This window comes from Eulemur rufifrons, chromosome 18, assembly GCF_041146395.1.
Source record: "Eulemur rufifrons isolate Redbay chromosome 18, OSU_ERuf_1, whole genome shotgun sequence".
NCBI classification, from domain to species: Eukaryota; Metazoa; Chordata; class Mammalia; order Primates; family Lemuridae; genus Eulemur; species Eulemur rufifrons.
Window position 1 is genome coordinate 40581065 of NC_091000.1, and position 24395 is coordinate 40605459.

At 39.3% G+C, this 24395-nt stretch overlaps 1 protein-coding gene and 1 pseudogene across 4 annotated transcripts in view; one reads left to right on the forward strand and one right to left on the reverse strand.

The window, feature by feature from the left end:
* The window catches only part of PDGFC (platelet derived growth factor C), a 211685-nt gene extending 189621 nt beyond the window's left edge, over nucleotides 1-22064 (reverse strand). For 2 of the 4 annotated variants that reach the window (XM_069493001.1, XM_069493004.1), the window contains exon 1: nucleotides 21030-22064. In XM_069493001.1, the coding sequence (XP_069349102.1) occupies nucleotides 21030-21147 (118 nt within the window). In that variant the 5' untranslated portion in view covers nucleotides 21148-22064. The remainder of the gene's footprint in view (nucleotides 1-21029) is intronic. The other 2 variants (XM_069493002.1, XM_069493003.1) reach the window with 2 other exon arrangements.
* A 616-nt stretch (nucleotides 22065-22680) lies between these two features.
* LOC138398786 (large ribosomal subunit protein eL34-like) lies at nucleotides 22681-23252 on the forward strand (annotated as a pseudogene).
* Nucleotides 23253-24395: the final 1143 nt, after the last annotated feature.

Consider the following 24395-nt stretch of genomic DNA (forward strand, 5'->3'; position numbering starts at 1 on the left):
TTATAACTTTTAGCTTTACCTTCAGGAAGAGAAGTAAAAAGCATAAAAGAAATAAAAGTAGCTTTACTCAGAGGTACACAAGCACGAGCATGCCCAACCACCACCAGTACCACCTATGACCTTTTTTCTAGGTCACATACACTGTTAGAAAAAGTGAAAAGTTTTAACCAATGGTTATGAAAGGGTCTAGAATGTGATACCCTAAAATATGCCACTTTAGCATAATGATTATTTTGAGCTGAAGACAACTGATAATCAACAGATATAGGAAAAGTTCTCTGTTCTCCGTTTATCTGCCTAATGGTGGGGCATAAATTTCCTTTTGTGGAGGAGACATAAATTCTCCTTTTTTATGCTGGCATGAGGAAAGCATCCTCATCACCAGAGACAAAGAGCGGGCACTGAGATGAGTCTGTATAGACTTTACTAAAATAACCCTTATCTAACATCAGTTTCCCCCTTATTTGTCCTAGTCACTTTCCCAAAATTTATCAGCCCTAGAAACCTAAACCCCCTTTCCTTTGTCTAGTCTCTTCTCTACAATTTATTGTCCTGTGTTAAAATGGTATATAAAACCCCAGGTCTAACTGCTTTTTTTTCAGTTTTCACTTCCTTTCTGTGTGGCCTCTATCACGTAAAATTTCAAATATTAATAAAATTCTCATGCCTTTTCTCCTGTTATTCTGTTTTTTGCCACTTTAATTTGCAGGCCCCAACTACTAAATCTAAAAGATGGAGGAACGAGTTTTTTTTTTCCCTCCCCTATGGTTTGATAAGCAATTTGAAAGAATGTTTATAATTGTTGAATGGCTAGATAACTATAAATTTTTGAAATAAATAATGAAAAATGACAGAAATTGGCAAAAATATTAAAATAAAAATGGCAATTGATATGTTACAACAAATAAAATCAGCAGCTCACATTTTTATAGCTGTAAAAATTCACTTATTCTTTCAATTTCTGAGTGTCTGTGATGCCCTGATCTATGCACTATGGATACAAATGGTTTATATTTTAAACAGGGAGGAAGGAAAGTATATACTTCTCTTCTTTCATCTCACTGTATTTCATCTCTAGGAGGAGAAGCTTTTAACACTATTTTTTCATTAAACAAATAATGTTTGAGTACTTACTGCCTGACAGGCAAGGTTCTAGGTACCAAAGATAAAACAGTGAAAATGGAAAAATAAATAAACCTCCAATAACAATAGCAATAAAAATCTTAGGTTTCATAGATCTTACATTCCAGTGACTTTATACAACAATGTTTTCTTCCATAAAAGTATAAAGCAACATAGCTTATTGCTACATTTATTAAATTAGATTTCATTGTGAGGTTTCATTCCCATTTATAATCAATATAGGCAAATAGCTTAAAGGGAATGCACAAAAGACATGTTTGTATATTTATACATGGTTGTTTGTGAATATGCCAGCACCCGATATTTTTTTTAATTTTGAAATTACTGTTAACCCTGCAAGTTGTAATTAACAGACCATGGGGTTCTTAATAGTTTTGCTTCTTACTAAAACAATCTGTTGACAGAGCAGTTTTCCCCTATGAGACTGCCACATACAGGGCAAAAACTAACCAGGACTCCTGACTGGTTTCACGTTCAAAGTCATGATACTAATCTATCAAATATAATTCAAATGATATGTGACAGTGAAATAAAGCCACCCCATGCCTCTATTCCAGAGCCAGTCTTAGTTTTGTGATACTATTCTAGCCAGAGAAAGGTCCTTCTTAATTTAGCCAAAATCTGAGCCTTGGAGATCCAATCTATCTGGTTGGAAAGGTTAAAATCCTCGCTTTCTATTGAAGACTCATTGCACAAGTGGTCAAATTAAGTCTCTTCTAAATCCACAGATACACTCAGCCCCCAATATGCTTCCCATTAAAAACTCTAGGCCATTTCAAGCATAAATTTTAGGGGCAAAGAAACTGACAGTGAATGCCTAAACAGACAGGGATAAAAAAATCTTCCCCCAGGAATATTCTTCTGCTTCAGGCTTCCTTCCTAAAAATTAGTACAGTTACAACTGTTAGTCATATTATCTTATTTGGGGTATAACCTGTTTTAATAAGTACACTGAAATGAAACAAAATATGTCCTGTTTATAGCATAAGACACAATATATTTAGGCAAAGGGATGAATCTGCTGGATTTAAAAATACTGGGTGTTTCAAATAAGCAAATATTTTTTTCTGGAGTTTTTGCTAAATATCTGATACTATGTACTTACTCTTTCCACTTACACAGAGGAGTCATCAAAGAGTCAGAAATAAAGAATTTCAAGTCACAAAATAATAATGGAGTTAGCCTAAATTATAGGTTAGGTATTATACAAAGACATACAACGATACCACCAAGTTTCTCAGGAAATGTAATATTTATTTGTTGTCATTAAGTCACTGAGGCAGATATCAATATTTATCACTAGATAGGAAATCAAACAGAAATCTTTCAGAATATTTTAACGAAAGTGTATTTTTTCTCACAGAAATTGACAGTATTAAAACTAAATCTATTAATGTTTTAAGATATGAATTACTCTTTAATCTGGTATCAATTTCAGTACAAAGACCTAAGTCATATATAAAATGTGAAAATCAATTTTAGCAATTAGACTAGAATGTAAATAGCACAGGCCTATTCTCCCCATGCCTAAGACATTTCCTGATAAATGAGATGCCTCGCACTAAATACTCAACAATCTGATCTATTAATGGACTGCAATAGCCAGTAATCCTCCTCAACCTTCTAATAATGACCAAGGAAATTTCTTGGTATTGTTTATTAATCTTTGCAGGATTTAACCACCCTGAGTGATCTGTATAGTGTTGTTTTCATTTTCAGCACCAGAATTAGACATAAAAAGACAAGTGAAAAATCTATGATCATTTTCAAATTCTTGAACATAAAAACCACTGAATGATTAGTCTGGGGAAAAAAAGGTACCGGAAAGGTTTTGTTTTGTTTTGTTGTTTTTTTTGTCTATGTTTAAGACAATTATTTACAAAGAAAACATAATAAATTTTGTCTTTTTATGAAAAGCCAAGGGAAATCTTAATAATATAATGTTTGGAGTACCAACAAAAAGCCTAAGCACAATGTTTAAATTACTGAACTCAAAAAATAGAATGACTTCTTAAATACCTTGGATTCTATTCCTCAGTAAAAGGATTTACATAGTCAAGCTTCATTTGTTCACAGAGGAATTACTCTTCAAAAATTTCTTTTATCCTGTAAATGAGAAAGCCTCCCTCCTGGCACAAAAGATCCTCACTTTCAGTCATCTATTGTTTTGAAAAACTTTCACTTGACACTGAATTATAGGACCCTCTCTCAAAGAGCCAAATCAAATACCCAAGCCACTGAAGACACCTAGCAATCTGGTTACTGTCCAAATTGTTTTCTAGATGAGAGTCAACTAATGGTAGCATCAGAAGGAATCTGGGAAGAATTTAGGCCCTTAAAAATGATCATTAAGAATGCATTCACATTCAAATGTTATATCCATCAGCAAATGAGATATGCTATTTTAAACAAAACCTATTTCCAATATACCACTGTGGTTTCTGCATTATCTTTGTCACTGATACTGTGTACAAGTATATAATAGTGTTATTCTAACTAAATTACTGGATTTCTTGGTCTTGAAAAGCAGAGAAAAAAAGATGTACTCCTAACAATGCTTCTGAAATTTTACTGTTCTTAAAAATTTACCAGATGGTAATACTTTAAAAGTTGCCATAAAAAGACATAAAATATGTCTTCTTACCAAAAGTATGTACGTCTGTTTTTTTCCAAAGTGGTGAAAACCCAGGTTCTCTAAGAGCATGCATAAGACACAAGAGATGAAAGGCTGAGATTTAGCCATCTGTCTAAGAAGCAGTCCACATTCACTATCAATATTCTATACATTTAACTCGCCTCAGCTCAGGAACTAAGAATACCAAGATGCAATTGCCTGCATTATATATGAAAGCACAAAGCCAGTCTTCATCCCTGCGAAATGCCATTCCTTCTAATTCTGGCTGACTTCAAAAATGGCTATAAGTGAAGACAATTCACTCTCCCTCATAGAGAGAAATAAAATGAATGTGAAAATAATCACTTTGGTCTCTAGGGTTACTCAACATTTGTACTGCCTTAAACTTACTGGGAAACATGGGCATAAACGTACAGTCTGGGCACCATACTTATGTAAATAGCAGACGGTTATGGTTTTAATTTGGTTGTGACACCATAAATATTGGCATACTGAACATGTGCTTACTGCCATGAATTTTGAACTCTCTCTCCAGGGTCTGCTTCTGTTTTGTCCACATGCCAGAACTAAGGACTACTTGCCCATAATCTCATATGATCAGAGCTGAGAAAATCAACTTTAGTTCCAAGAAAAAAAAATATATCGTTTGAATGATTTTTTTAAAAAATAACTTTTTCAAGATTTTTGCCTTCCAGGGGATAAATCACAGTTGTCAATCTGAAAACCCCAAAGCATAAAAGAAAAACAAACTAAAAATAAGAAAGCTCATGAGTTATATCTTATATTACCAAGGAAGAACAGAAGGGAGAAATAATTCAAAATAAAAATAAGTTAAAATTATTGAAAATAAACTTTTGATAGTCATGCTTTCCCTATAAAGTGATTGCAAGAAAACTTTATCATAAGGTTCCTTCTTTAAAAATAATTTTCCTGGAAATGATACATTTCTTTTTCTTATTGAGGAAATAACATTCTAAGCAGTCATCATTATAATTTTGCCAATCAGGTTCTTTGCAAATTCATTTTACTGAGTCTAAGCAAAAACACTGAGGCTGTCCAGCGCATCCCCTTTTAGTTCCTCAAAATGAAGCCAGACATTAGCTGCATCCCTCAGCTGTGAAATCAGGCATATGACTCACTTAGAGCCCATCAATGATGACTTATGACACCAGATGCCACTACAGCAGAACAGGCTGTGTTGGGTCCAAGTGGGCTGCTTTCACTTCACTTAAAAGACCTACGATCCAACGGGGCACTCCACTAAAGATTATTCAACGTTTTATTCTCTGACCTTTGAAAATTTTGAGAGATAAGACACATATGTAATTAGAATCCAAGGTAGAAAGTGGTAAACTCTGCACTATTCCAGGAGTTTGAAGCAGACGGACACGGCAGGCTGAAAGGAATAGGAAAGGCTTTACAGAGGGGACACCAGTCAGGGCCTTAAATCCACGTGGACTTTGAACATGCACATGCACTAACTGGCCGTTTTCCCATCGTATGACATCTGAATTCTTGTAAATGCCTTTAAATGGCTGTCCCAGGCTCTCTGGCCTCTATCTTTTTTTTTTTTTTTTTTTTTTTGGAATGAAGAAAATGAAGAGACAAGTGTATATTTCTTGTTCAGAGGCTAGGTCTTAAATGTTTTCACTACTAAAAAAAAAAATAAAATAAAAATAATCATGAGGTGATGGATAGGTGAGTTAGCTGGTTTGGGGTGATCATTTCACAATGTATACACATATCAAAACATTCCATTGAATCCAGTAAATATATTCAGTTTTTATTTGTTAGTTATACTCAATAGAGCTTGGAAAAAATACTACTGGCTGATAAAATAATAATATGAAAAATATAAAATATATTAAAAAGAAAAACAAACCTGATTATTCTATGACTATTTACTGATCTGCTATAGTTGTAAGAATTTGAAAATAGAGGAAAACATGGCCCTTATCATTAGTAACTAATGCAGAAGGCTGTATACCTTATCCATCAGCCAAAATCCTTCAGTGCTGCCTACGATCTTATGAGTTAACATCTAAGCATGCTTCTTCTTATGTCAGCCAGAGCCCTTCACAATTAATAATTTTTTTAACCTTATTTCCCACCAAAACAGTTGATTGTTTAATAGACTTTATGCTGTCTATGCCTTCTGCTTACAACTTTGTTTTCCTTTTCTGGTGAATTCTTTGTCCTGCAAGACTCAACTTAAATGATGGCCTCATGATAAACTTTTCTTGACCCAGAAGTAGAACATTCTTGGATTCCTTTAGCATTTAAGTATATGTCTAGTACATCACAAACCACACTGATTATGAACATCAAGTACACACATTTTCTTTACCTGTTTTCAGGATATGACACAGTAATTTGAACAAAAGGCACTTGTTGTTTATGGGAGTGGATTGATTTCTTGGTTAAAAGAGTTGCAAGAGCAATGGCATGGAATCAGGAAAGAGATCTTGAGAACACCAAAGTAGACTCTCCTCACTAAAAGTTTGACCCTCAGTCCAGTGGCATCACCATCACCTGGGAGTCTGTTAAACTGCAAATTCTTGGGCCCCACCCCAGATCTACTAAATCAGAATAGAATCTGAATTTTAGTAAGGTGATTAGTATGCATACATTACAGTTTGAGAAGCACCAATCCAAGCATGACTGGAGCAGACACACCAGAATTCCATTGCAGGAAGACAGTCTGACATTAACCTCCTATAAATGAGCTACTAGGGGTGAGAGGGCATGGGAAAAGCCTGGATCCTAGAAGGAGGAATAAGAACACTTTTGCCACAGTGTAGGTAACCAGCACCTGACCTGGGATAATGACAGTGCGAATGCAGAAATTACAAATATAAACATAATTATTCTACCTTAAAATAGAAATGTTATTTACTCTTTAGCTTGACATAATTCTGTGCTTGTTACTGGATGAAACTGGAGGCCATTATTGTAAGTGAGCAGGAACAGAAAAATAAATGCCATGCTGCATGCTCTCAGTTCTAGGTGGGAACTAAACTATGGCTACAAGGACACACAGAGTGGTATAATGGACTCTGGATACTCAAAAGGGGAGAGGGAATGAAAAATTAGCCATGGGGTACAATATACACTATTTGGATGATGGATACACTAAAACCCAGACTTCACCACTATACAATATATACATACAACGGAATTCAACTTGTACCCTCAAAATCTATTAAAATAAAAAAGGAAAATCTATTAAATAAAAATCTATTAAAATAAAAAAGGAAAAAAAATCTGTGCCTGTCCCATACTATGTTATTCATTTTGAATTGTTGTGACGGAATGATAGTTGAGCAGAATAAACTATTAGTTTTAATTTACATTCTCAGAACTGGAGTGCTAAGAGTAAATAAAACCATGAGAAATAGTAAGTCCTCTAAGCATATGTGTAACTGGATGTTCCAATGAAACTGAGATGCCAACAAGACAGGTACCAGGACATCAAAGTGACAGTAAGACAGCTGTCTTCCATAGGCAGATTTTCAAGGAAAATGGCCAGAAGCTGTTCTATGAATGCTGAATCCATTGGACACACCAAGGATGCTACTCCTTGCATCCCCAGCCCTTCTCCCACTCCAGGCTCCAGTTGGAAGCAGGAATGGGTAGGGAGTAAAGAGATCCAAGGCTATCACACTTTGGGGTTTAAGGGTGTTTATATTAGTTCTCTAGAACTCTGTATCACTTAAGAATGAGCTGAAAAGCCATAATCTTCCAGGAATGTTCATCCTGACGTAGGAGAAGATTTCCTCCAGTCAATAATTAAGAGCAATAGGAATAAACTTGTGTTTTAATCATGACCCAAGGGTCATGGTTATTCAACAGACCAGTTCCATGTACATGTTGCCAGTGATTCTAAGAACATAAAGTAGGCTTCCCCATGACAGGAGCACAGGTAATCCCTATTCCACAAATGTACACATCAAATAGCCCTCTTTGGAGAGTGTGGTATATTCTCTCTAGCAAACAACTGCTATAACTCAGACCCACACCTACAAATTTCTATGTGGCTTTAATAGCTGTTAAAACAACAACAAACCTATGTCGTGCTTGCAATAGACACTAGAGCTTCCATAGCAGGGCCCCAAGCGGCCTGTGGCAGGTTTCCCCCCGCCCTTTATGGTTTCTGAGGGCACACTCATAAGGGTATCAAAGCCAGAAAGATGAAGTAAGGGTCGTTAAAGGGGTCATTTAATTTGAATTTCCATGGTTCTCTTTTTAATCTCTGAAACTTTCTATTGGTTAAAAGTCCTTGGTAATTTGGGTTTAGATGTATCTTTTTAAGAAGGATTTTTCCACGTCACTCCCCTCCAGATAACTATTATTATTACATGTGATTTCAACTTCTGCCACTCCATTTATGAATCTTCTTTGCCTATCAACCCCACTCTTAAAGTTCTTCATCTCCATATACCTAACTTACCATCTCATTATCCTTCTCAATGGACTAGCCAAGCAAAAACACCTATTTTTCTTCTCTTTCTTCTCAGTAGTTATAGCTTCCTTTCGTCATTAAGCTAGACTAAAATGTCACTACAGGGCTTATCTCGACTCCACTGCCCTTGCATCTCCTCTTATTCCCTCACTTGGTCAAAAATTGGTCAAGGCTCACTTCCTCCAAAACTGAATTCCTACTTCTCTACCAGGTAGGCTCAATTCTTACTGTATTAATTTGCTATGTTGCTTAACGCTCTACAGTGATTTGACCTGTGTTCCAATAGCAACTTTACAAGAACTTTCTAGGCCAGAAGTCCTATCTCCTGCTACATATTTAATCTTTTCCTCTCCTGTTGCTCTCTCCCAAACCTCAAAAACAAGCAAAGAAAGAAAGAAAACATGTTTTCTCCCTTACATCCATCCTAGAAGCACTTTACTATCTTCTTCCCTCATAAAACCCTGATGTCTTGCTTTATTCCATAACTCTTCTTCTACACTGCTCATTACACTGACATCTTCATTTTTGTTTTTGTCAACTTTGAAAAATCCTAGGCTGTTCGTTGGATCTTCATTTTCTTGAATCTCTGTTCTATTTTATACTGTGGGCCAATTTCTGTGACTTTTCTCTTGTTCCTTGGCATCCTCCATTACCTACCTTAAAAATGCATTTTTTTTTTTCCTTTGCTGCCTCCTCTTCATGGGGATTTCTTCATGTGCAATTTCCTTTTCCTTCTACCTTTATTCTTCATTGTTCAGCAGCCTTCATTCTGTATCTACTAGATGCCATCAAAAATCAGATTTAATTCATAACGTGGCTGCCTGAATGAATAGCTGGGATGGGAGGACCGATAAAGGAGTTTACAATGAGGCATGAAGAATCACTCTCCTATTTACTGAAGCCTAAGTAATACATCAGTTTTTGTCCTTTTGTGCCTCCTTCTTTCCAGTGAGCTTCCCTCTGAACCTGTCTCTGAGGTCTCCGTCAGAACAAACTGCACTTTAGACTTCATGAATTTCCCATCCTTCCTTATTCTGCATATTCACCCACCAGGTTCCCAATTCCTAAAATCCTACCCTCCTTCCCTCAAAACATATCTCTCCCCTAACAACTTTTCTCAGCCTTTGCTAACGGCTCAGATGTAAATAACTTTGCCTTTCTTTGAATCCCCACAAACACCAGACTATCACTTTTTGGTCTCCACCATAGCTGGCTGCGTGTTTATCTCCCCCTTTGACTATAAACGACTGGAAGGTCTAGACTAAATCTAATTTGTCTTTGTGTCTTCCACAGCGCCTCATGGTTTCAGGCAGGTACTACAGTCACTTCAAACACCTCAGTGCTTAGAGTTTTTATTGAGATAGTATAAAACTATATACAAGAGTTCAATGAGTACCTAAGGCACAGAGATCTGAATCGTTGTTTGCAAGATCACAGAGAATCCAATCTAAACGCAGGTCTTAGGTTTCTTCATAGACTTCAGGCCATGTAGCCCTAAGTTACTCATTTAAAAAAAAAAAAAAAAAAGGAAATAGCAAGTCACACATTACACAGAAACTATAATGTCCACCATTGTCCGTTGTTTTTTAAGGCTGTGGAGCTGAGCTGGAGCAGTTATTTCCGCTGCCAAACTTCCAGCAGTAACACTTAAAAGTTGCCAGTGTGGTATGATGCCATCAGTTTTTAAAACTTAGAAAGGCTCATTGATTTTTACTAAGGGTTTCTTCCACAATCACTTCCTTTAAGGGCAAATGAGCCAACCATGATTGAGAGAAGTTAAAGAATGAATAAATGTTATGGTATCAACATAAAAATTATTTAGTTTTCTTTGCTTACTTTAATTTCCAGATTTATTTCTGGTTTCCATTGCCACTAGTCATCGCCACCAAGGTGCAGCACAACATTTTCACATTTCCACCCACCCAACTCCCTTTTATTAAACCATTCTGGCACAACCTTCATACCCAATTTCAGAGAAGGTAAATTAATTTCCTAATGCAATAAAGTGGCTCTCCAAAAAGCAAGACAACTTGGGATAGGACTTATTACCTACTTCTCCAGTAAGACAAATGAATGTCACACTAGGTTGGTTATAACAGTGGTTTTATTACAAGACTGGCAGAGTTACAGTAACTGTAAATCAAAACTGTTGTTAGATTTTTTACTTTACATAGTTGTAGTTAGGAGTCTACTCTTGTGAGCCAGAACAATTATTTTACAATTAGTTTAGACATGTCTGAGCCCAGAAGGAAAATTTCAATTTCCATCATCTTATTTTCCTTGAAAAGAATCTAGTGCTACCAAAAATCAGGTCAATTCAACTTTTTACACATTTGTTTCTAGCCATTTTCCAAAGTTGAACAGGGTTATAAATGTAAATGCTCCAAAGTTTAGGTATGTTTTCAAGCTGCAGTACAAAATTGCAGTAGTGGGTTTCCAAGCACTAGACAAAAACAAACAAACAAATAAGCTTGTAATCCCATTCTCAAGGTAGACATGGTCACCACCCTGAAACATAATACACATCCCTAAATTTGGACTGCAAATCTATCACTTACACATCTAGTAAATGACCCAATTTGTTTACATGGCCCTGTAGTTTTTTATGGCCTTTCCATAAAGAAGTTATTACATCCATTCCCTTTATTTTGTTTAAGAGTGTTTGAATGAGCCCCAGAACCACAAGCTAGTTAAACAAGCCTTCCTTAGATGGACGTGGTCTCATATAATTCACCACTACCGGGGAAATTTTCAGAACAATGTTTGTAGTTTTGAAACACCACACATTCCCACACACCAAAAGTATTTCCTGTGCTTTATGCAGTTTTAAATGTTCGGCAGATATATTAAATAAAGTCCTATTTTTCCATTTTTCCAAGTAAACTTGTGGCATTTGCACTTCTTCCAGAAGATTTGCACCTCTAAGTGTTTTGCTATGGTAGGTTGGCCATTCAGAAAATGACTGCAAACAAAGATTGCAAGGGAAATGTAAAATCCAGACACTCTAATTGATTTCCTAGGATGTAAATGTTAGTTCTAAAAGGAAACCATTTTAAAGCAGTTAGTTTAATGGGGTGGCCAAGTGATGGCTATTAAAAGTTATCAGTACAGATTAAAGCTAAATTTTCTACCATGTAGAAAAAATTGTTTTATAAATAAGCATAGTGATGATTTAACTCCTAATTTTACATTCTTTACCCTGGCTTTAAACCTCAAGACTGCTAATATTCTCAAGAAAACACCAACAAAAACCACTTTTTAAAGGGTTAGCATTTATCAATTGGATACCTACACTCAGCCTCTCTCAATATCCTGGCCAGATTCTGACCTGGGAAACACCACTATTTTTCGATGGCTGCATTTTGTAGAAACAGTCAGACAGTTTTGACTACAGTGACTAACACAAAGCAAAGATACAATTAAACCCATCATATATATCTGCAATATATATACAACTGCATCTGAAGCTATAAAAACAGTAATATGCTATAAAGTCTAGTCTCTTATATGGAAGAGACGATTCATTTTCATTTAAAGTTCCAGAAATAGTGTACTTTTTGTTTACAAAAAAGTAAGTCAGGAACAAAACGCATAGTTACAGAGACATTGCTGCTTATTGAAGAGGAAGTATTCCCTAATAACTTTTATTACCTACAACATCAACATATTTCCAGCAGAGATCTGCCTCTAGGATATGCCACCTCTGGCTATGGATGTACATAAGTATTCTTTTCATACTAGCATTATCCAATTTTTTCCTTGTTTTCTAAACAAGAAGTTCCTCTGAATTTTATCTGGCCTTTGGATGTGTAATCCAATAGTAAACCACACTCTAGTAAGAAAAAATCTTTAGTATGTTTCCACAGAGCAGTTTGAAAACACTCGGAGTTACTAGTGTGTTACTAGTTACTAGGAGGGTTTTTTCTATGTTCTTAAACAATCTGCACTCTACTTATCATCATGTCTCAGGTTTAAAGTATAATAAATCAGAAATGAACACTTGTATGTTCCCCTTTTTCCCAAAACCCACTAGGAAATTTCTGGTAAGGAAAATGCATACTTCTTTCTTCTAACCTGCATACATCTTACATTTTAAGCAAATGTTCCTTCTTAGTATACTGATTCTAAATATCTCCTGGTGCCATAAAAATAAATTATAAAGCTTTAATGACTCCCAATTTGCATTTCTAATCACCCTAGACTATGAATATATGTAGCAGAAAGGGAAACAAGCTGTGATTTATTCCTCAGTAGGAAAAAAAGATAAATAAAATGATTGTTTAAAAAAGACAGATGTCCTTATACATACCTAGCAAAAATAAGTGCCAAAAACAACATGAGATAAGTACCACGTAAGTCCAGCTTCTCTTCTGTTGTTAATGGTTTCTGATCTTTGTAGTGACTCAAAAGGCAGGTACAATGGCCAATTGTACATATTTAAGCACAGAAACATATCTCTATTATGCAAACATTGAAATGCTTAAAATAGTATCCACTCATGAACAAGGATTTCCTAGAACACAAATAGCATAGCTTCAAAAAAATGGCACAGCATCGAGATAGCACAGCCACAAAGAGAATTCACTCATTTCAAATCCTTAAATACTTTACAACATTTCTAGCATTGTACACAAGGGACCAGAATGCCTTCACTGGAGAAATGATACAGTTATTCAATGGACAGTAACCTTATAGGAATTGATTTTCCACAAAACTTGAAATCCTTTCCCTTAAAAGCGTTAAGGCTGTTTTCTTTGCTTGTGATGTAACAGCTTCATTAAACTAATTCAGTGTCCTGGAAGCTGCCTCCCTTTTATCACACTCCCCCCATTCCTCACCCAGCCTCATTCTACATGCCTTCCATTTTGTGAATGAAGTGTGAAAATAGCTCTTTGTTTACATAAAGAAGGCAATCTAGAGTAGTGTGGACCCAGGCTTAGCTTACAGCCGTGGAAATGAGGCTGTCCAGCCTGCCCTTCTAACCAGTTCAGAACTTCCAAATGTACTTAATGACTAAAAAACATTCCAGCAATATACGCCGTTAACTACGCACACCGGAGCAGAACTCTGCTCCTGCATGCCTTCCCAGAAAATAACGGAAAATAAAGGGTTTTGACTGAATCTTAAATATCAAGCGTTTTTCTTTTGTTCTGTTTGTTAACTGCCAACCCTGCAGGGAGCACACAGCATCAGGGCCCTGGACTGAGTCAGTCCAGAACACGTACCCACTTTTTTCTGCCTCTACTCATTCTCAATACTGTAGACTCCCGTTGCCTCTTCTTTTGTTCAGGCCGGTCCCTCTGCCTACAATGCCTTCCTCTTTTCCCTCTCAGACCCACTTCAAAACAGGTCACCTTCCTCTGTGGGAATTCTTCTCCTTGAACTTCCTTTCCAGTCAAAAATCAACCATTTAGTAAATCAATAGAGGATTTTTGAAGTGAAATAAAGCAATCTGTGTTGCAATAGCACTTTTGAGCACGAAACTCATAAACCATGAGATAAAGCAAGGATCTTCCATTCTCCTCTGACGGTTTCTCAAGGGCAGGAACTGCATCTTCTTCTTTGTGTACCCAGCACCTAGGGCAAAGCTTAGCAAAGAGCAGATGCTCATAAATATTTGCTGAATGAAAACAATGTTCTAATAAAACATTAGACCATTTAACTTGCGAAGGAAGAGGCACGTGGCTCTGAGTCCTGGCTTGGAGTCAGACCAAGGTCCAAACATTTACCAGCTGTGGGACCTTAGCTGAGCTACTTAGCCAGTGAAGCCTGGGTGTTTTTTCTAATACCTCATGGGGAGTTTATAAACTGAATACTGTCTGCAAACACTGAGCACAAATGTGGCACCTAACAGGCACTCCTGGGGAGTCATTATTAAGCGTTACAAAACTAGAAGCTCACTCAGAGCCCTTTAGACCCATCCAGCTACCCTCAAATAATGCATCTAAATACTGCTGCCCCTGGGCCCATCCTGGTAGCTCTTACGGGTTTATCAGGACATGGTGTACACAGTAGCAAAGCAAAATCTAACATCCTTAGTATCATTAATGGGCCTTGTGCTAGTTGAGGATTTCCCTCAAGGAAACAGACTTCCACTTTGCTTCTGCCCCTCAAACCCCAGCGACAACCCAACACATACCTCGTCGGACTAAGAAATGACTTAACTCCTATTCGAAAGCAAAAACAACAAAAAAAAAAAAAAAAAATCACATTCACTTTCATGGCAATTTTATTGCTGAGAAACCCCACTAAGTAAAATGTTGAAAATATTACCAACAAAAAAGCTCCCTTGTGGAACCAAGCATGCCAATATGCCAATGTCAACCATCCTCTTGATCTTTATCAATTCACAAACCAAAATATTAAGATAAACATCATTCATCTATGGGCCTGGTATATCTGCTTAAAATAAGGTTCTAACATATAATGGTATCTATTCTAACAGTAGTATTTCCAGTCATTTACGAAATTGTCAGATTTCTACACCAACAAAAGTATTACAGTATATGCCACCAGATTATCTGTTCCATTTAATTAATGATTATTATGAGATTGTTTTCCTTAGTGTTCCTGTAAATAATGTTTCAGAAGCAAAAGAGTCCCACCTCACCTTACAACCTGCAAAGCATACAACACCTTAACATAATAAAGAAATGTTTCTATAAAAAATGTCTGAATTTTGAAACGAGAATTCCATTTGCCTAAATGGTTCTTACATAAGGAAAAATATGTCACCACATTAGCCGTTTTAGTACTGCAGTACTCAAGAGTAACCCTGACAAAGTCAAGTCACTTTCACTTTGTAGGCCTCAAATTGCACATCAGTGAGGATAAACTCTTGGGATCCTTCCATCTCTAACATTCCTGGCACTGTACTTGTTCCTGAGTTCTAGCCTGTGCAAGTTATCCATGAGCCACAAGCAAAACATGGAAAGCACACGGATTTTGGAGGCCTGTCATCCCTTTACCATTCTCAAGAGTCGCTGGTCTGTATCATAAAACACATCTTCAAAAAATAGAAGGGTATGCACAGCAATGGCACTTCTAAGAGTAACTAGCACAAGTTCTAGGAAACCCACCCACTGGCTTGGTACATGCTCACTTGGGAGCATGTTTATCTATGAGATTACAATGCAGTACTCTGATTGGCACATCCCATCACTACCAACACAAGTATATCTTTCTGTGAAAAAAGTCAAACAGTGTAGAAGTTCCAAGGCCAAAAAGACATCTTAAAAGGTGACCTGTTGTTACAGTTAACATTATAGTCTTACTCTAATAAAGCACTACAACCAGAACCATCAACGATTTATTAGGCACGTTCTGTATGCCATACCCTGTTCCAGGTGCTGGAGCTCCTACAGAGAGCAAGTCAGACAAGGCTCATGCTCTCAAGAAATTAGACTCTACGGTGGAGTTTGAGGGTATAGGTACACAATAATTTATCAGTAAACAACAAGAAGAATATCAAAGAGTGATAGTGCTATGTGGTTAATTAACATTGATGAGATAGTGAGGGGTGGCTAATTTAGATTAAGTGGTCAGAAACAAGACTTCTCTGAGGAAGTGAGCTACTTAATCTAGATGACAGGAAGGTGCCACCTGTGCAAAAGCAGCTGGTCAGTGCACAACTGAGGGTCGCAATCTCATGCCCAGCATGCCATGTCCACCTTCCCATCTCTCCCCAGACCCTAACCCTGGAGGAGCTAAAACCAAAAGAGCTGAAGGAAGGGGGCTTAAAATAAGCCATATCCTTTCCTTACTCCAGGTTCTTCAAGTCACAGGTCAGTCCTATGCTGCCAAGCAGGGAGGAAAGGGGTAGAAGTTTTAACACCAACATAAACTAAACTATCCACAGCTAAAAGTGCCAAAATGCTGGACAATCAATATGGCGGGAACACTGATCAATCAGGACAGAGCCAGCAGGGTTGCAGGAGTACCCCAGAGACCTTGAGCTGTGCCTGGCATTGAAGTTGCTGGTTCATCAGATGGACGGTCCATTTGTCTCAGAGGAATAGCACTAGCTCCTTCCCAACACATTAGAAATATTTCAATATTTTAACAATCCATATAGTAGTTAGTAATGGTGCATATCAACTGAGAATCAACCACTAGATGTGTCCTTAGGAGACAAGAAAGGGAGATTTGAAAAAAAAAAAAAAAAAAATCACAGTTGGAGGCAGTGCTAGAGAAAAATAATACAATCCAGAGATTATTTCCATTTGATCTGAGTCACATGACTAAGAAGCAATAGTGACTGCTTAATAAATGAGTTATATAGATATTACATAGATTTATATAGAGATATTCTAGCTATGTATGATGCTTCCAAATAAACAACTGGAAACATTAAAATTACAGTAAGTGAATGAAGGGCTTTGATGATGACCTCTACCATTTTGGTTGATACAAATAGAAATGTATGGAGAAAATTTTAGCAGTCTTGGCAGCATTTATTTTTTTGGTACAGACATTAGGAATGTCTTGATTCATTATTACTTATTTAACACATCATGTTATAATTATAATTTTGTTTCTGCAAAAAGTGTGAAAGTTTATAGATAAAACTTAGAATCTTAGCACTGTAAAGGTTGAAAAAACATGGAGTGGAGACAAATATTAAAGTAGATATGTAAGAAATAAGTTTTAGGAAGGATGAAATAAGAATACATAAACTAAGATTTCAGTGCCTTAGACAGAACTCTGTAAGATGGCCCCACTGGGGAAAGTTTAGAGTTGGATTCTACCACCTATTTACAACTATTTGACAAATGATATAATAATCTCAGAAGCTTCCTACAGAACTTTGTGCTTTCTGAACATCTTTTGGAGGTAAATGCAAAGCATATCATCCACCCAATGTCAAAGATAACAGTTAGTAGGGAAGAAAAAGTCACCGTATAATAGAATGGGCCTTTTTTAACACCTATTGTGAAAAACAAAATTCATCATTACATAATGGCACTTTACTTATTCAACTTCCTCAACTATCTCAAACACAGCAGAGAACCAGGAGGAAGTTTTTTTTAAAAAAAAAGCCTCTAAACAACAAAAATATATGTCACAAAGGTCAGGCACTAAAACTTATAGAGACTTGCAGGAAAGTCCCTTTAGTCCTCAGTTAGAGCCTAATAACCATTGGACATGATTCTAAATATTGTGATTATTTGTTTTTTAGGAAAACAGAGCTTTGAAGCTGCCACCTAAAAAGGACGGAACAGGGAGGGGTTGAGTACTGTTTTGTTAGATACAGGCACATTGGCAGTAGTAGGAAGAGAAGGCTGACACTGACAAAAAGAGACAGAAAATCCATAAACACAAGATAAAGGCAAAAAAACATTATTAGCAGACCTTTTGTTCCCAAAGTAAATTGTCCCATGTGCCACAAAAGCAGTTTAGGAAAAGAGCATATAAAATAACTGATGTTCAGAAGATTAACCCTCACTAATGTTGGCATATTCCAAATCTAAATTCAGTATGGTTAAAGAAAATGAGAAAAGTTAAGAAGTATGTTTCAGGTCTATGAGTAAACCTCATCAATGAAACTAGGTGGAAGAGGCAGTACTCTACCAACAACTTTGTGATTTGGCCATCTATTTAGGCTACTTGCAGTAGACAAAGTAAGTTTTGTTTTGTTTTGTTTCTGAAGGTGTATGACTCCCTCTGCTACAACTCAGAAGCACCATCCCAGAACTTAATCATTTTGTAGTAGGCATTCTTATCTAAAATCACTGTGCACAGATATTAGTATATTTTTCCCATGGCCACACAGAAGGTAAACAGGCCAGACACCCTCCAGGCCACTAAGTGTTATCTTTTCTCTCTTTCCTTAAGGTAAATCTGGAGATCCTTGTTTTATATGTGAGACGTCAGGGTTAGAAGTAAGGTTAAGAATGAAATATAATACATGAAGGCAACTTAAAATATTGGAGGATAAAGCCATTTTTACAATAAAGTGGCAAGAATTACAATGCAATCGTAGGTTAAAAAACATGTAACTAATAATACAGTAAATGACACTGACCGCTCAGAACTAATTAAAATCATGCCTACCTGTTCCAGTCTAAATTGATGCATTCAGTATTGGCTACAGCAATCAATTTCCATTTCTAACACCTCTTGAGATACCACCTTAACATTGAAACCGAGCAGCCCTGGGGAACTGATTGAATAAACACCATTTGAGACTTTGGAATACTCATGAAAAGAGAGTATCATTGGGAGGGGGTCCTGAAGGTGGGAATTAGCTCTCATAGTCACAGTAGATCAATTTGGACATTTCATATTTAGCACTTAGAAGACCTCTCACAAAATGATGCAATGCCTGACTTGTGACAATGGCATTCTCTGTGTGGTATCGTCAGGGAGAGTTTGTATGTACACAATTGGACAATTGTCAAAATTGAGACAGGAGTAGGGTAATCAAAAAGCAATCATAATTCAACACGAGGACAAAAAATACCCATAGAAGGGAATGAAAAATTTGAAAGTCAAAAAGAAGAAGTAGTAGTACTAGTAGTAGTAGTGGTGGTAGTGGTGGTGGTGGTGGTAATAGTAGTAGTTCCAACATATCTGGTCACATTCCCAGGGGCCCTTCTTCAGTACCCACCTGTTATCCTCAACTCTGGGAACTTCGATGTATAAAAATCAAGCTGAGCATGTGCAGGAAAATAGCTCTATATTGCCCCCTAGTGCTGGCCAGTCCCACTGATCCTTAGGCTAAAAACTCCAAGATGACTAGTTCCTCTACTTCTCCTTCCTTCCTGCTGCCAAGCCTAACATAGACCAACCCCCAAACATAGCCCAATCCTCTGCCCACAGATTAGGAAATAACCAGGCTATTTTTAGCATCATGCATCTTAGGAATGGAAATGGCCCAGCCTCAGATGGCAACAGAATGTGTGGCCTGACTTAATGAACTCATCTCTCCTGAGAGTGTGAACCTACTTGGGTAAAGTGGCCAACGACCACATGCTTCATGAAAGCTCTGGGGCCCATTACAAAGTTATGATAGCATGGGGAACACAAGAGAGAACTACAAGGAAAAGACAAGAAGAGACACAGATTTGCAAAGGGAAACAGGGAGATGCCAAGACAGGTTTGACAAGACAAGGCAATAGGAGAAATGATATGGGACAGAAACAATAAAAAATAGAAGACAGACACCAGGAATATTGCACATTGTTGTCATTATGGAGAAGTTTGTAAGAAGCAATATTTTGAACTGGACATTTATTTTACATGAGAAAGAACAAAGGTTGTTCTGATCTGTTTCCTGCCCGGGTACAGCTGGTGCTGTGGCTCCTTTGATCACTTTTCCCCAGTCCTCTGCAGCTCCTGTGATTAGAGATAGATCCCTAGGCTGCCCTTTGATCAGCAGCTCAAGGAGCCTGCAGGTGCCATGTGCCATCACATTAACAAGTAGCAAGAAGCAACCACACTGGTATTGGCTGATAAATGTGATACAATGTCTTGCTGCACAACCAATAAAGACAAACAATGTTTACAAAAGTACCAGGAATCCTTATTTTATCTATTTTTACTCTCTAGAACTTTCTGTGCTTTCTTAAAGATGAACACCTAATAGAGTTTAAATTCAAACTTGAAACTTTGCAAACACCCCAATACGTACAGAAAAAGTCACTGTGACTTCAAAATACAGAACACCAGATTCTGATTTTCTAGCTATGCTGCTTGTGTGCATATCGCCTGGGTAATGAAGTGACAGCATGCTTGCATTCTGAGTAGTTGACATACAAAGCAGTAAAAACATGTACATTTGGTTTCAAATATGGTAAGAGTTGCCACTTGTAAACAGGGTGTTAAATATTCCAATTTTAGACAGCCTACATTAGCATTGTGGTTTCATGTGCAGTATAAAATTTCTATTTACAAAGTATTCTCAAAAATGACTTCATAATGGTAGATCAAGAGAAAAAGAGTTTTGAAATGGAATGATGTAAATCATATGGGTTCAGAGGCTAAGCAAATTACACACCCTGAAGCTGCCCTGGCTTTATGAAAGGAGCCTTTCTCCAGCTCTGTGCAATCCCAGCCCAAGGGAACTTGCATCTGAGAGTTTTCTAAACATTTCAGGTACACTTGAAAGCTAAAAGTAATTCTCATTTCCTATGCAGGATTAAGTCGTTTCCAGCACACACAAAATAGCAGTCATTCACCAACACATACAAAAACACACCACCAGAAAGGTAAGGACTTCAGAGTACAAAGGCACGTTAAAAAAAAAAAAAAAAATAGAGCGCAAGAGAAATACATTTTTTAATTCCCCTAAAAGTGCCCACACGGCCTCTTGACCTCTATATTTCCTATATACTTATTGATTAATTGATACCTTCCACCCAGAGTGCTTCAATTTATGCGGCTGACACATTTCCTGAACACCCCCTCCCCCCCAAAATCTGAGTAAAGTCAAACATCCCAAGACTCATTCATTTTGGATTCGTTTTTTAGAGGCAGTTCTTGAACTTCTAACTCTGGCAATGAGCGATCCTGCAATGTGAGTTTGAACTGACGTTCACAATCTCTCCCAGAATATCCTCACTCTAGCAGAGGCTGCAGCGGCACGCACGTTGCCCTGTTAGAGCTTTGTGGCAGCTCCCGAAGTTGCAAACTACCCACAGTCCATGCCAATGACCCGAGCGCGCATTTGCATGGAAAGAGAGACGATGATACCTTTGCACGCTGGCGAACATCACACGCCAACGCACAATGCCAACGTTAACACACACAGCGAGAAACAAGAACGGGGAGAGTGAGGGAAAGACTCACCGTTCTGTTCCTTGTTGCTGGAGAACTGGAATTTACTACTCAGGTTGGACTCAGCCTGAGTCCCCTGTCTCTGGCCGGCCAGGGCAGATGTCAGCAGGAGAAGCCCGAAGAGGAGCATTTGGCTGACTGGGGCGAGAGCTCACTCACGGCGGGCACTTCGGAAGCAGCGACTCCGGAGTCTCTTTCACCACCGCCAGGGGAAAGCTGCACTGGGGTGGAAGCGCCGAGCCTGCTCTGGCAGCAGAGAATCGCAGGGTAGTTTCCACATAATCCCATCCAAAACTTTTTCCTAGAGCCCTCTTCTGTGTCTCCAGTTTTTGAAAAGGATCAAAGCAAAACCTGGACCTGAACCAGTTTCCCAAGGTTTAAACAAATCCTGAGCTGTGCCGAAGTGGTGGGGGTGGGGGTGAAGGCGAAAGAGGAAAGAGGGGGTGGGGACGCGGGGGAGCCGGGGGAGCTGCGAGAAGTCACCAGCAAGTTGCTGGGAGCACCTGTCAGTTTTGGGGACAGGACGGAGGCGGAAACTCAAGGGTCGCGCGAAGCCAGTCTCGAAGCCAAATAGGCGGCGAGCAGTTTCTGATCAATAACAAAGCTGCCAATAGATGCGGCTCTCCGGGCGCCCCTCTCCCCCGCCCCACCCCCACTCCCCACCCCCCACCCCCGAAGGGGGAGGGGGAAGAAACAAGGCGAGGGCGCCGCGGCGGGTCCCCTGGGCCGCTGCGCCGGAGCGGGGCCGGGGGGCTCCGGGCCGAGGCCGGCCCGGGCGCGGGCGGAGGGAGGCCGCGGGGCTCCCGCTCCCCAGCCCGGCGCGCAGTCTGCGCCGGGTCCTGACCGCCGCAGCACGGATCCCGGCACCTGGCTTGAGTTTTCCGCGACCAAAGTTCACCTTGTTCGGGCGCGTCCCCCACTCCACGAAGCCGAGGGAAATTCAGCAGCTTGGGGTCACCACGGGGCTCCGGTCGGTCCCCGTCCCCTCCCCCACGCCTCGGGCTCCGCGCTAACCTCGGGGCTCCGTGCGGCGTCTCCGCACGGGGTGGAGAGGGAAGGCCCGGGCGGCCGGAGGATCCGGCTTGTCCCCTCCCCTTCTCTACCTTCCCCCCACCCCACCCCGCCAAGCCCGGCGGCAGTCGGGAGGTGGGGGCCGTGGGCCGAGCCCGGGCGGAGTGCGGGCGGGCGAGAGGGGGAGGCTGAGCCGCTCTCAGGCGGGCAGCCGAGGGGGCGGGCGGGGGTCGGCGCCTCCGGGACAGGCGACCCCGGTCCGAGTCGCGCGGGCTTGGGCCGCCACTTGGCTGGCCAACAGGTGCTGGCACAGACAGGGGCTGCTGCAAGGCTCGCTGCGGGCAGGACCCAGATGGCCCAGGCGAGGGACGCCGCCGGGGCAGCCCCTGCATTCCTGTCCACAGGACACCCCTCACCCCAGATAAAGAGTGCGGTGGGTGGTGAAGGGTGCTGCAAAAGCAAAAAGAAGTGGGAAAGAATTTCCTGTAACTCTCCTCCTCCTGCGCCCTGTAGCCTGACTCGTCATTAATTTCTGCGGGGATCCCCACTCCTTAAGGGCTTTGCCAGGACCCTTGGCCAGACTTTCTGGACTGAAGGAAGAAGGGAAATGAATTCAAAGATTTCCCTCCAATTTACAGCTCTCTAAAGCAGAATGGATAAAGCAAAAGTAAAAACAAACAGCCAAAATAGTAACACCACTGATTCACTGAACAAACACTGTATTTATGGAATGCCTACTAAATCAGTGTTCCAGGCTCTGGGGGCTGTACCAGTGAACACAGACAAAAGTCCCTGCCCTCGTGAAGCATACATACTAATTGGGCGACTCTAAGTTCACATCACGCTCTCTGAGGATGGTGTCTAGTGGTACTCAGCACGGTCCAGCATTTGACATACCGTCTTAGGCTTTCCTAGAATACAATCTCTAACAAAACCACGTTGTCCCAAGACCTTGGTAATAGAATTGTTTGCCTTTACACCAAGAAGGTTGGGAAAGCACCTAAATATATCTGTGGCATGTGCCCAGGCCGACTTCAAGAGGTTTGTGCTATGAGACTTAACGTTCTTACGAGGTTATATAAAATGAAAAAACATGTCAGCAGGGCCTGGGGTGGTTCCATGTGTGCTAAATGTGTCCATGACAGAACGAAGCGTGCTTTCCTTATGGAGGAGCAGAAAGTCATTGTGAAAGTGTTGAGGGTACAAGCAGAGTCAGAAGGCTAAATTTAGAAATAAAGCTTTTTTGAGTAATAAAACTAATCAAAATGAAAAAAATAATAGTATCAAGCAAATGCCACGGCAGGCAAATCAGAAATATCACCCAACCTCTTGTTAAACAAGTTCAGTGCAAACAATTCAGCCACCAGGGACACTTGAACTGGGATATATAATCAAGGTAACAATGTTCCTAAAACTAAGAAGTGGCATTTGGGTAGGGACACAGTCCTAGTGGACCACACCTTCCTGAGGTCATGCTGAAAATGCCAAGCCCTATACTAATACTTGGACACCAACTTGGGCCAACAAACAAGATCTCCCTGCTTGGAATATCCTACTCCTCTTCTTTTTTCCCTTTTAAAATTCTGGGCTCAACTCATCTTTGAAAACTTTACCCACCTGACGCATTCATTCACTCATTCTTCTTCCTTTACTACTTGTATCTTCAGAGTGCTGAATGTACATTAAAGGCAAATAAGGCCCACTTTAAGGGATTTACAGCCCAGTGGACACAAGCCTTGTTATTTTATTCATGTCAGCAGCTTCTCAACACCAGTGTGAATTCATATTTGTGTGACAAATATGTTCTAAAAGTGTACTATAAATTTGGGGAGAAGTTTTGAATTTTAATAGCATAATGAGACATATAAAAGACATGCCTTATGAATCCATTTTAATCTATTTGCAATAAAATTCACTACTCCCAAGTTTTTCTAATTTTTTAAGTTTTCTAATCAAGATTTTTCTAAGTGAGGCTGTTATATATGTTCATATAGTTGAGTTTCCTGACCACCCACATAGGGGTGTGTGCACCCGCGCGAGTGTGTGTGTGTGTGTGTGTGTCTGCAAATTTAATCCATTTACTCTCAGGAGATTGTAAGGGTGATGACTACTCTTTATTTTGTATCATTTCATATTGGCTAGAACAGTGCCTGGCACAGGGGGATAATAAATAAACACTCCTGACTGACTGAAGGGTTTCTTTATTGGAGTCACTTACATTCTCCCTGGAATTTCAGCAGGAAGGTTGTATTTGAAAAGTTACAGATGATACTCTGCCTCTGCGTTCCACCTCATCCATATTCTATAGATTGATTTGACAATCGCCTTAGAAATAAAGCCAGCCAGGTGTTCCTGAATGACCCCTAG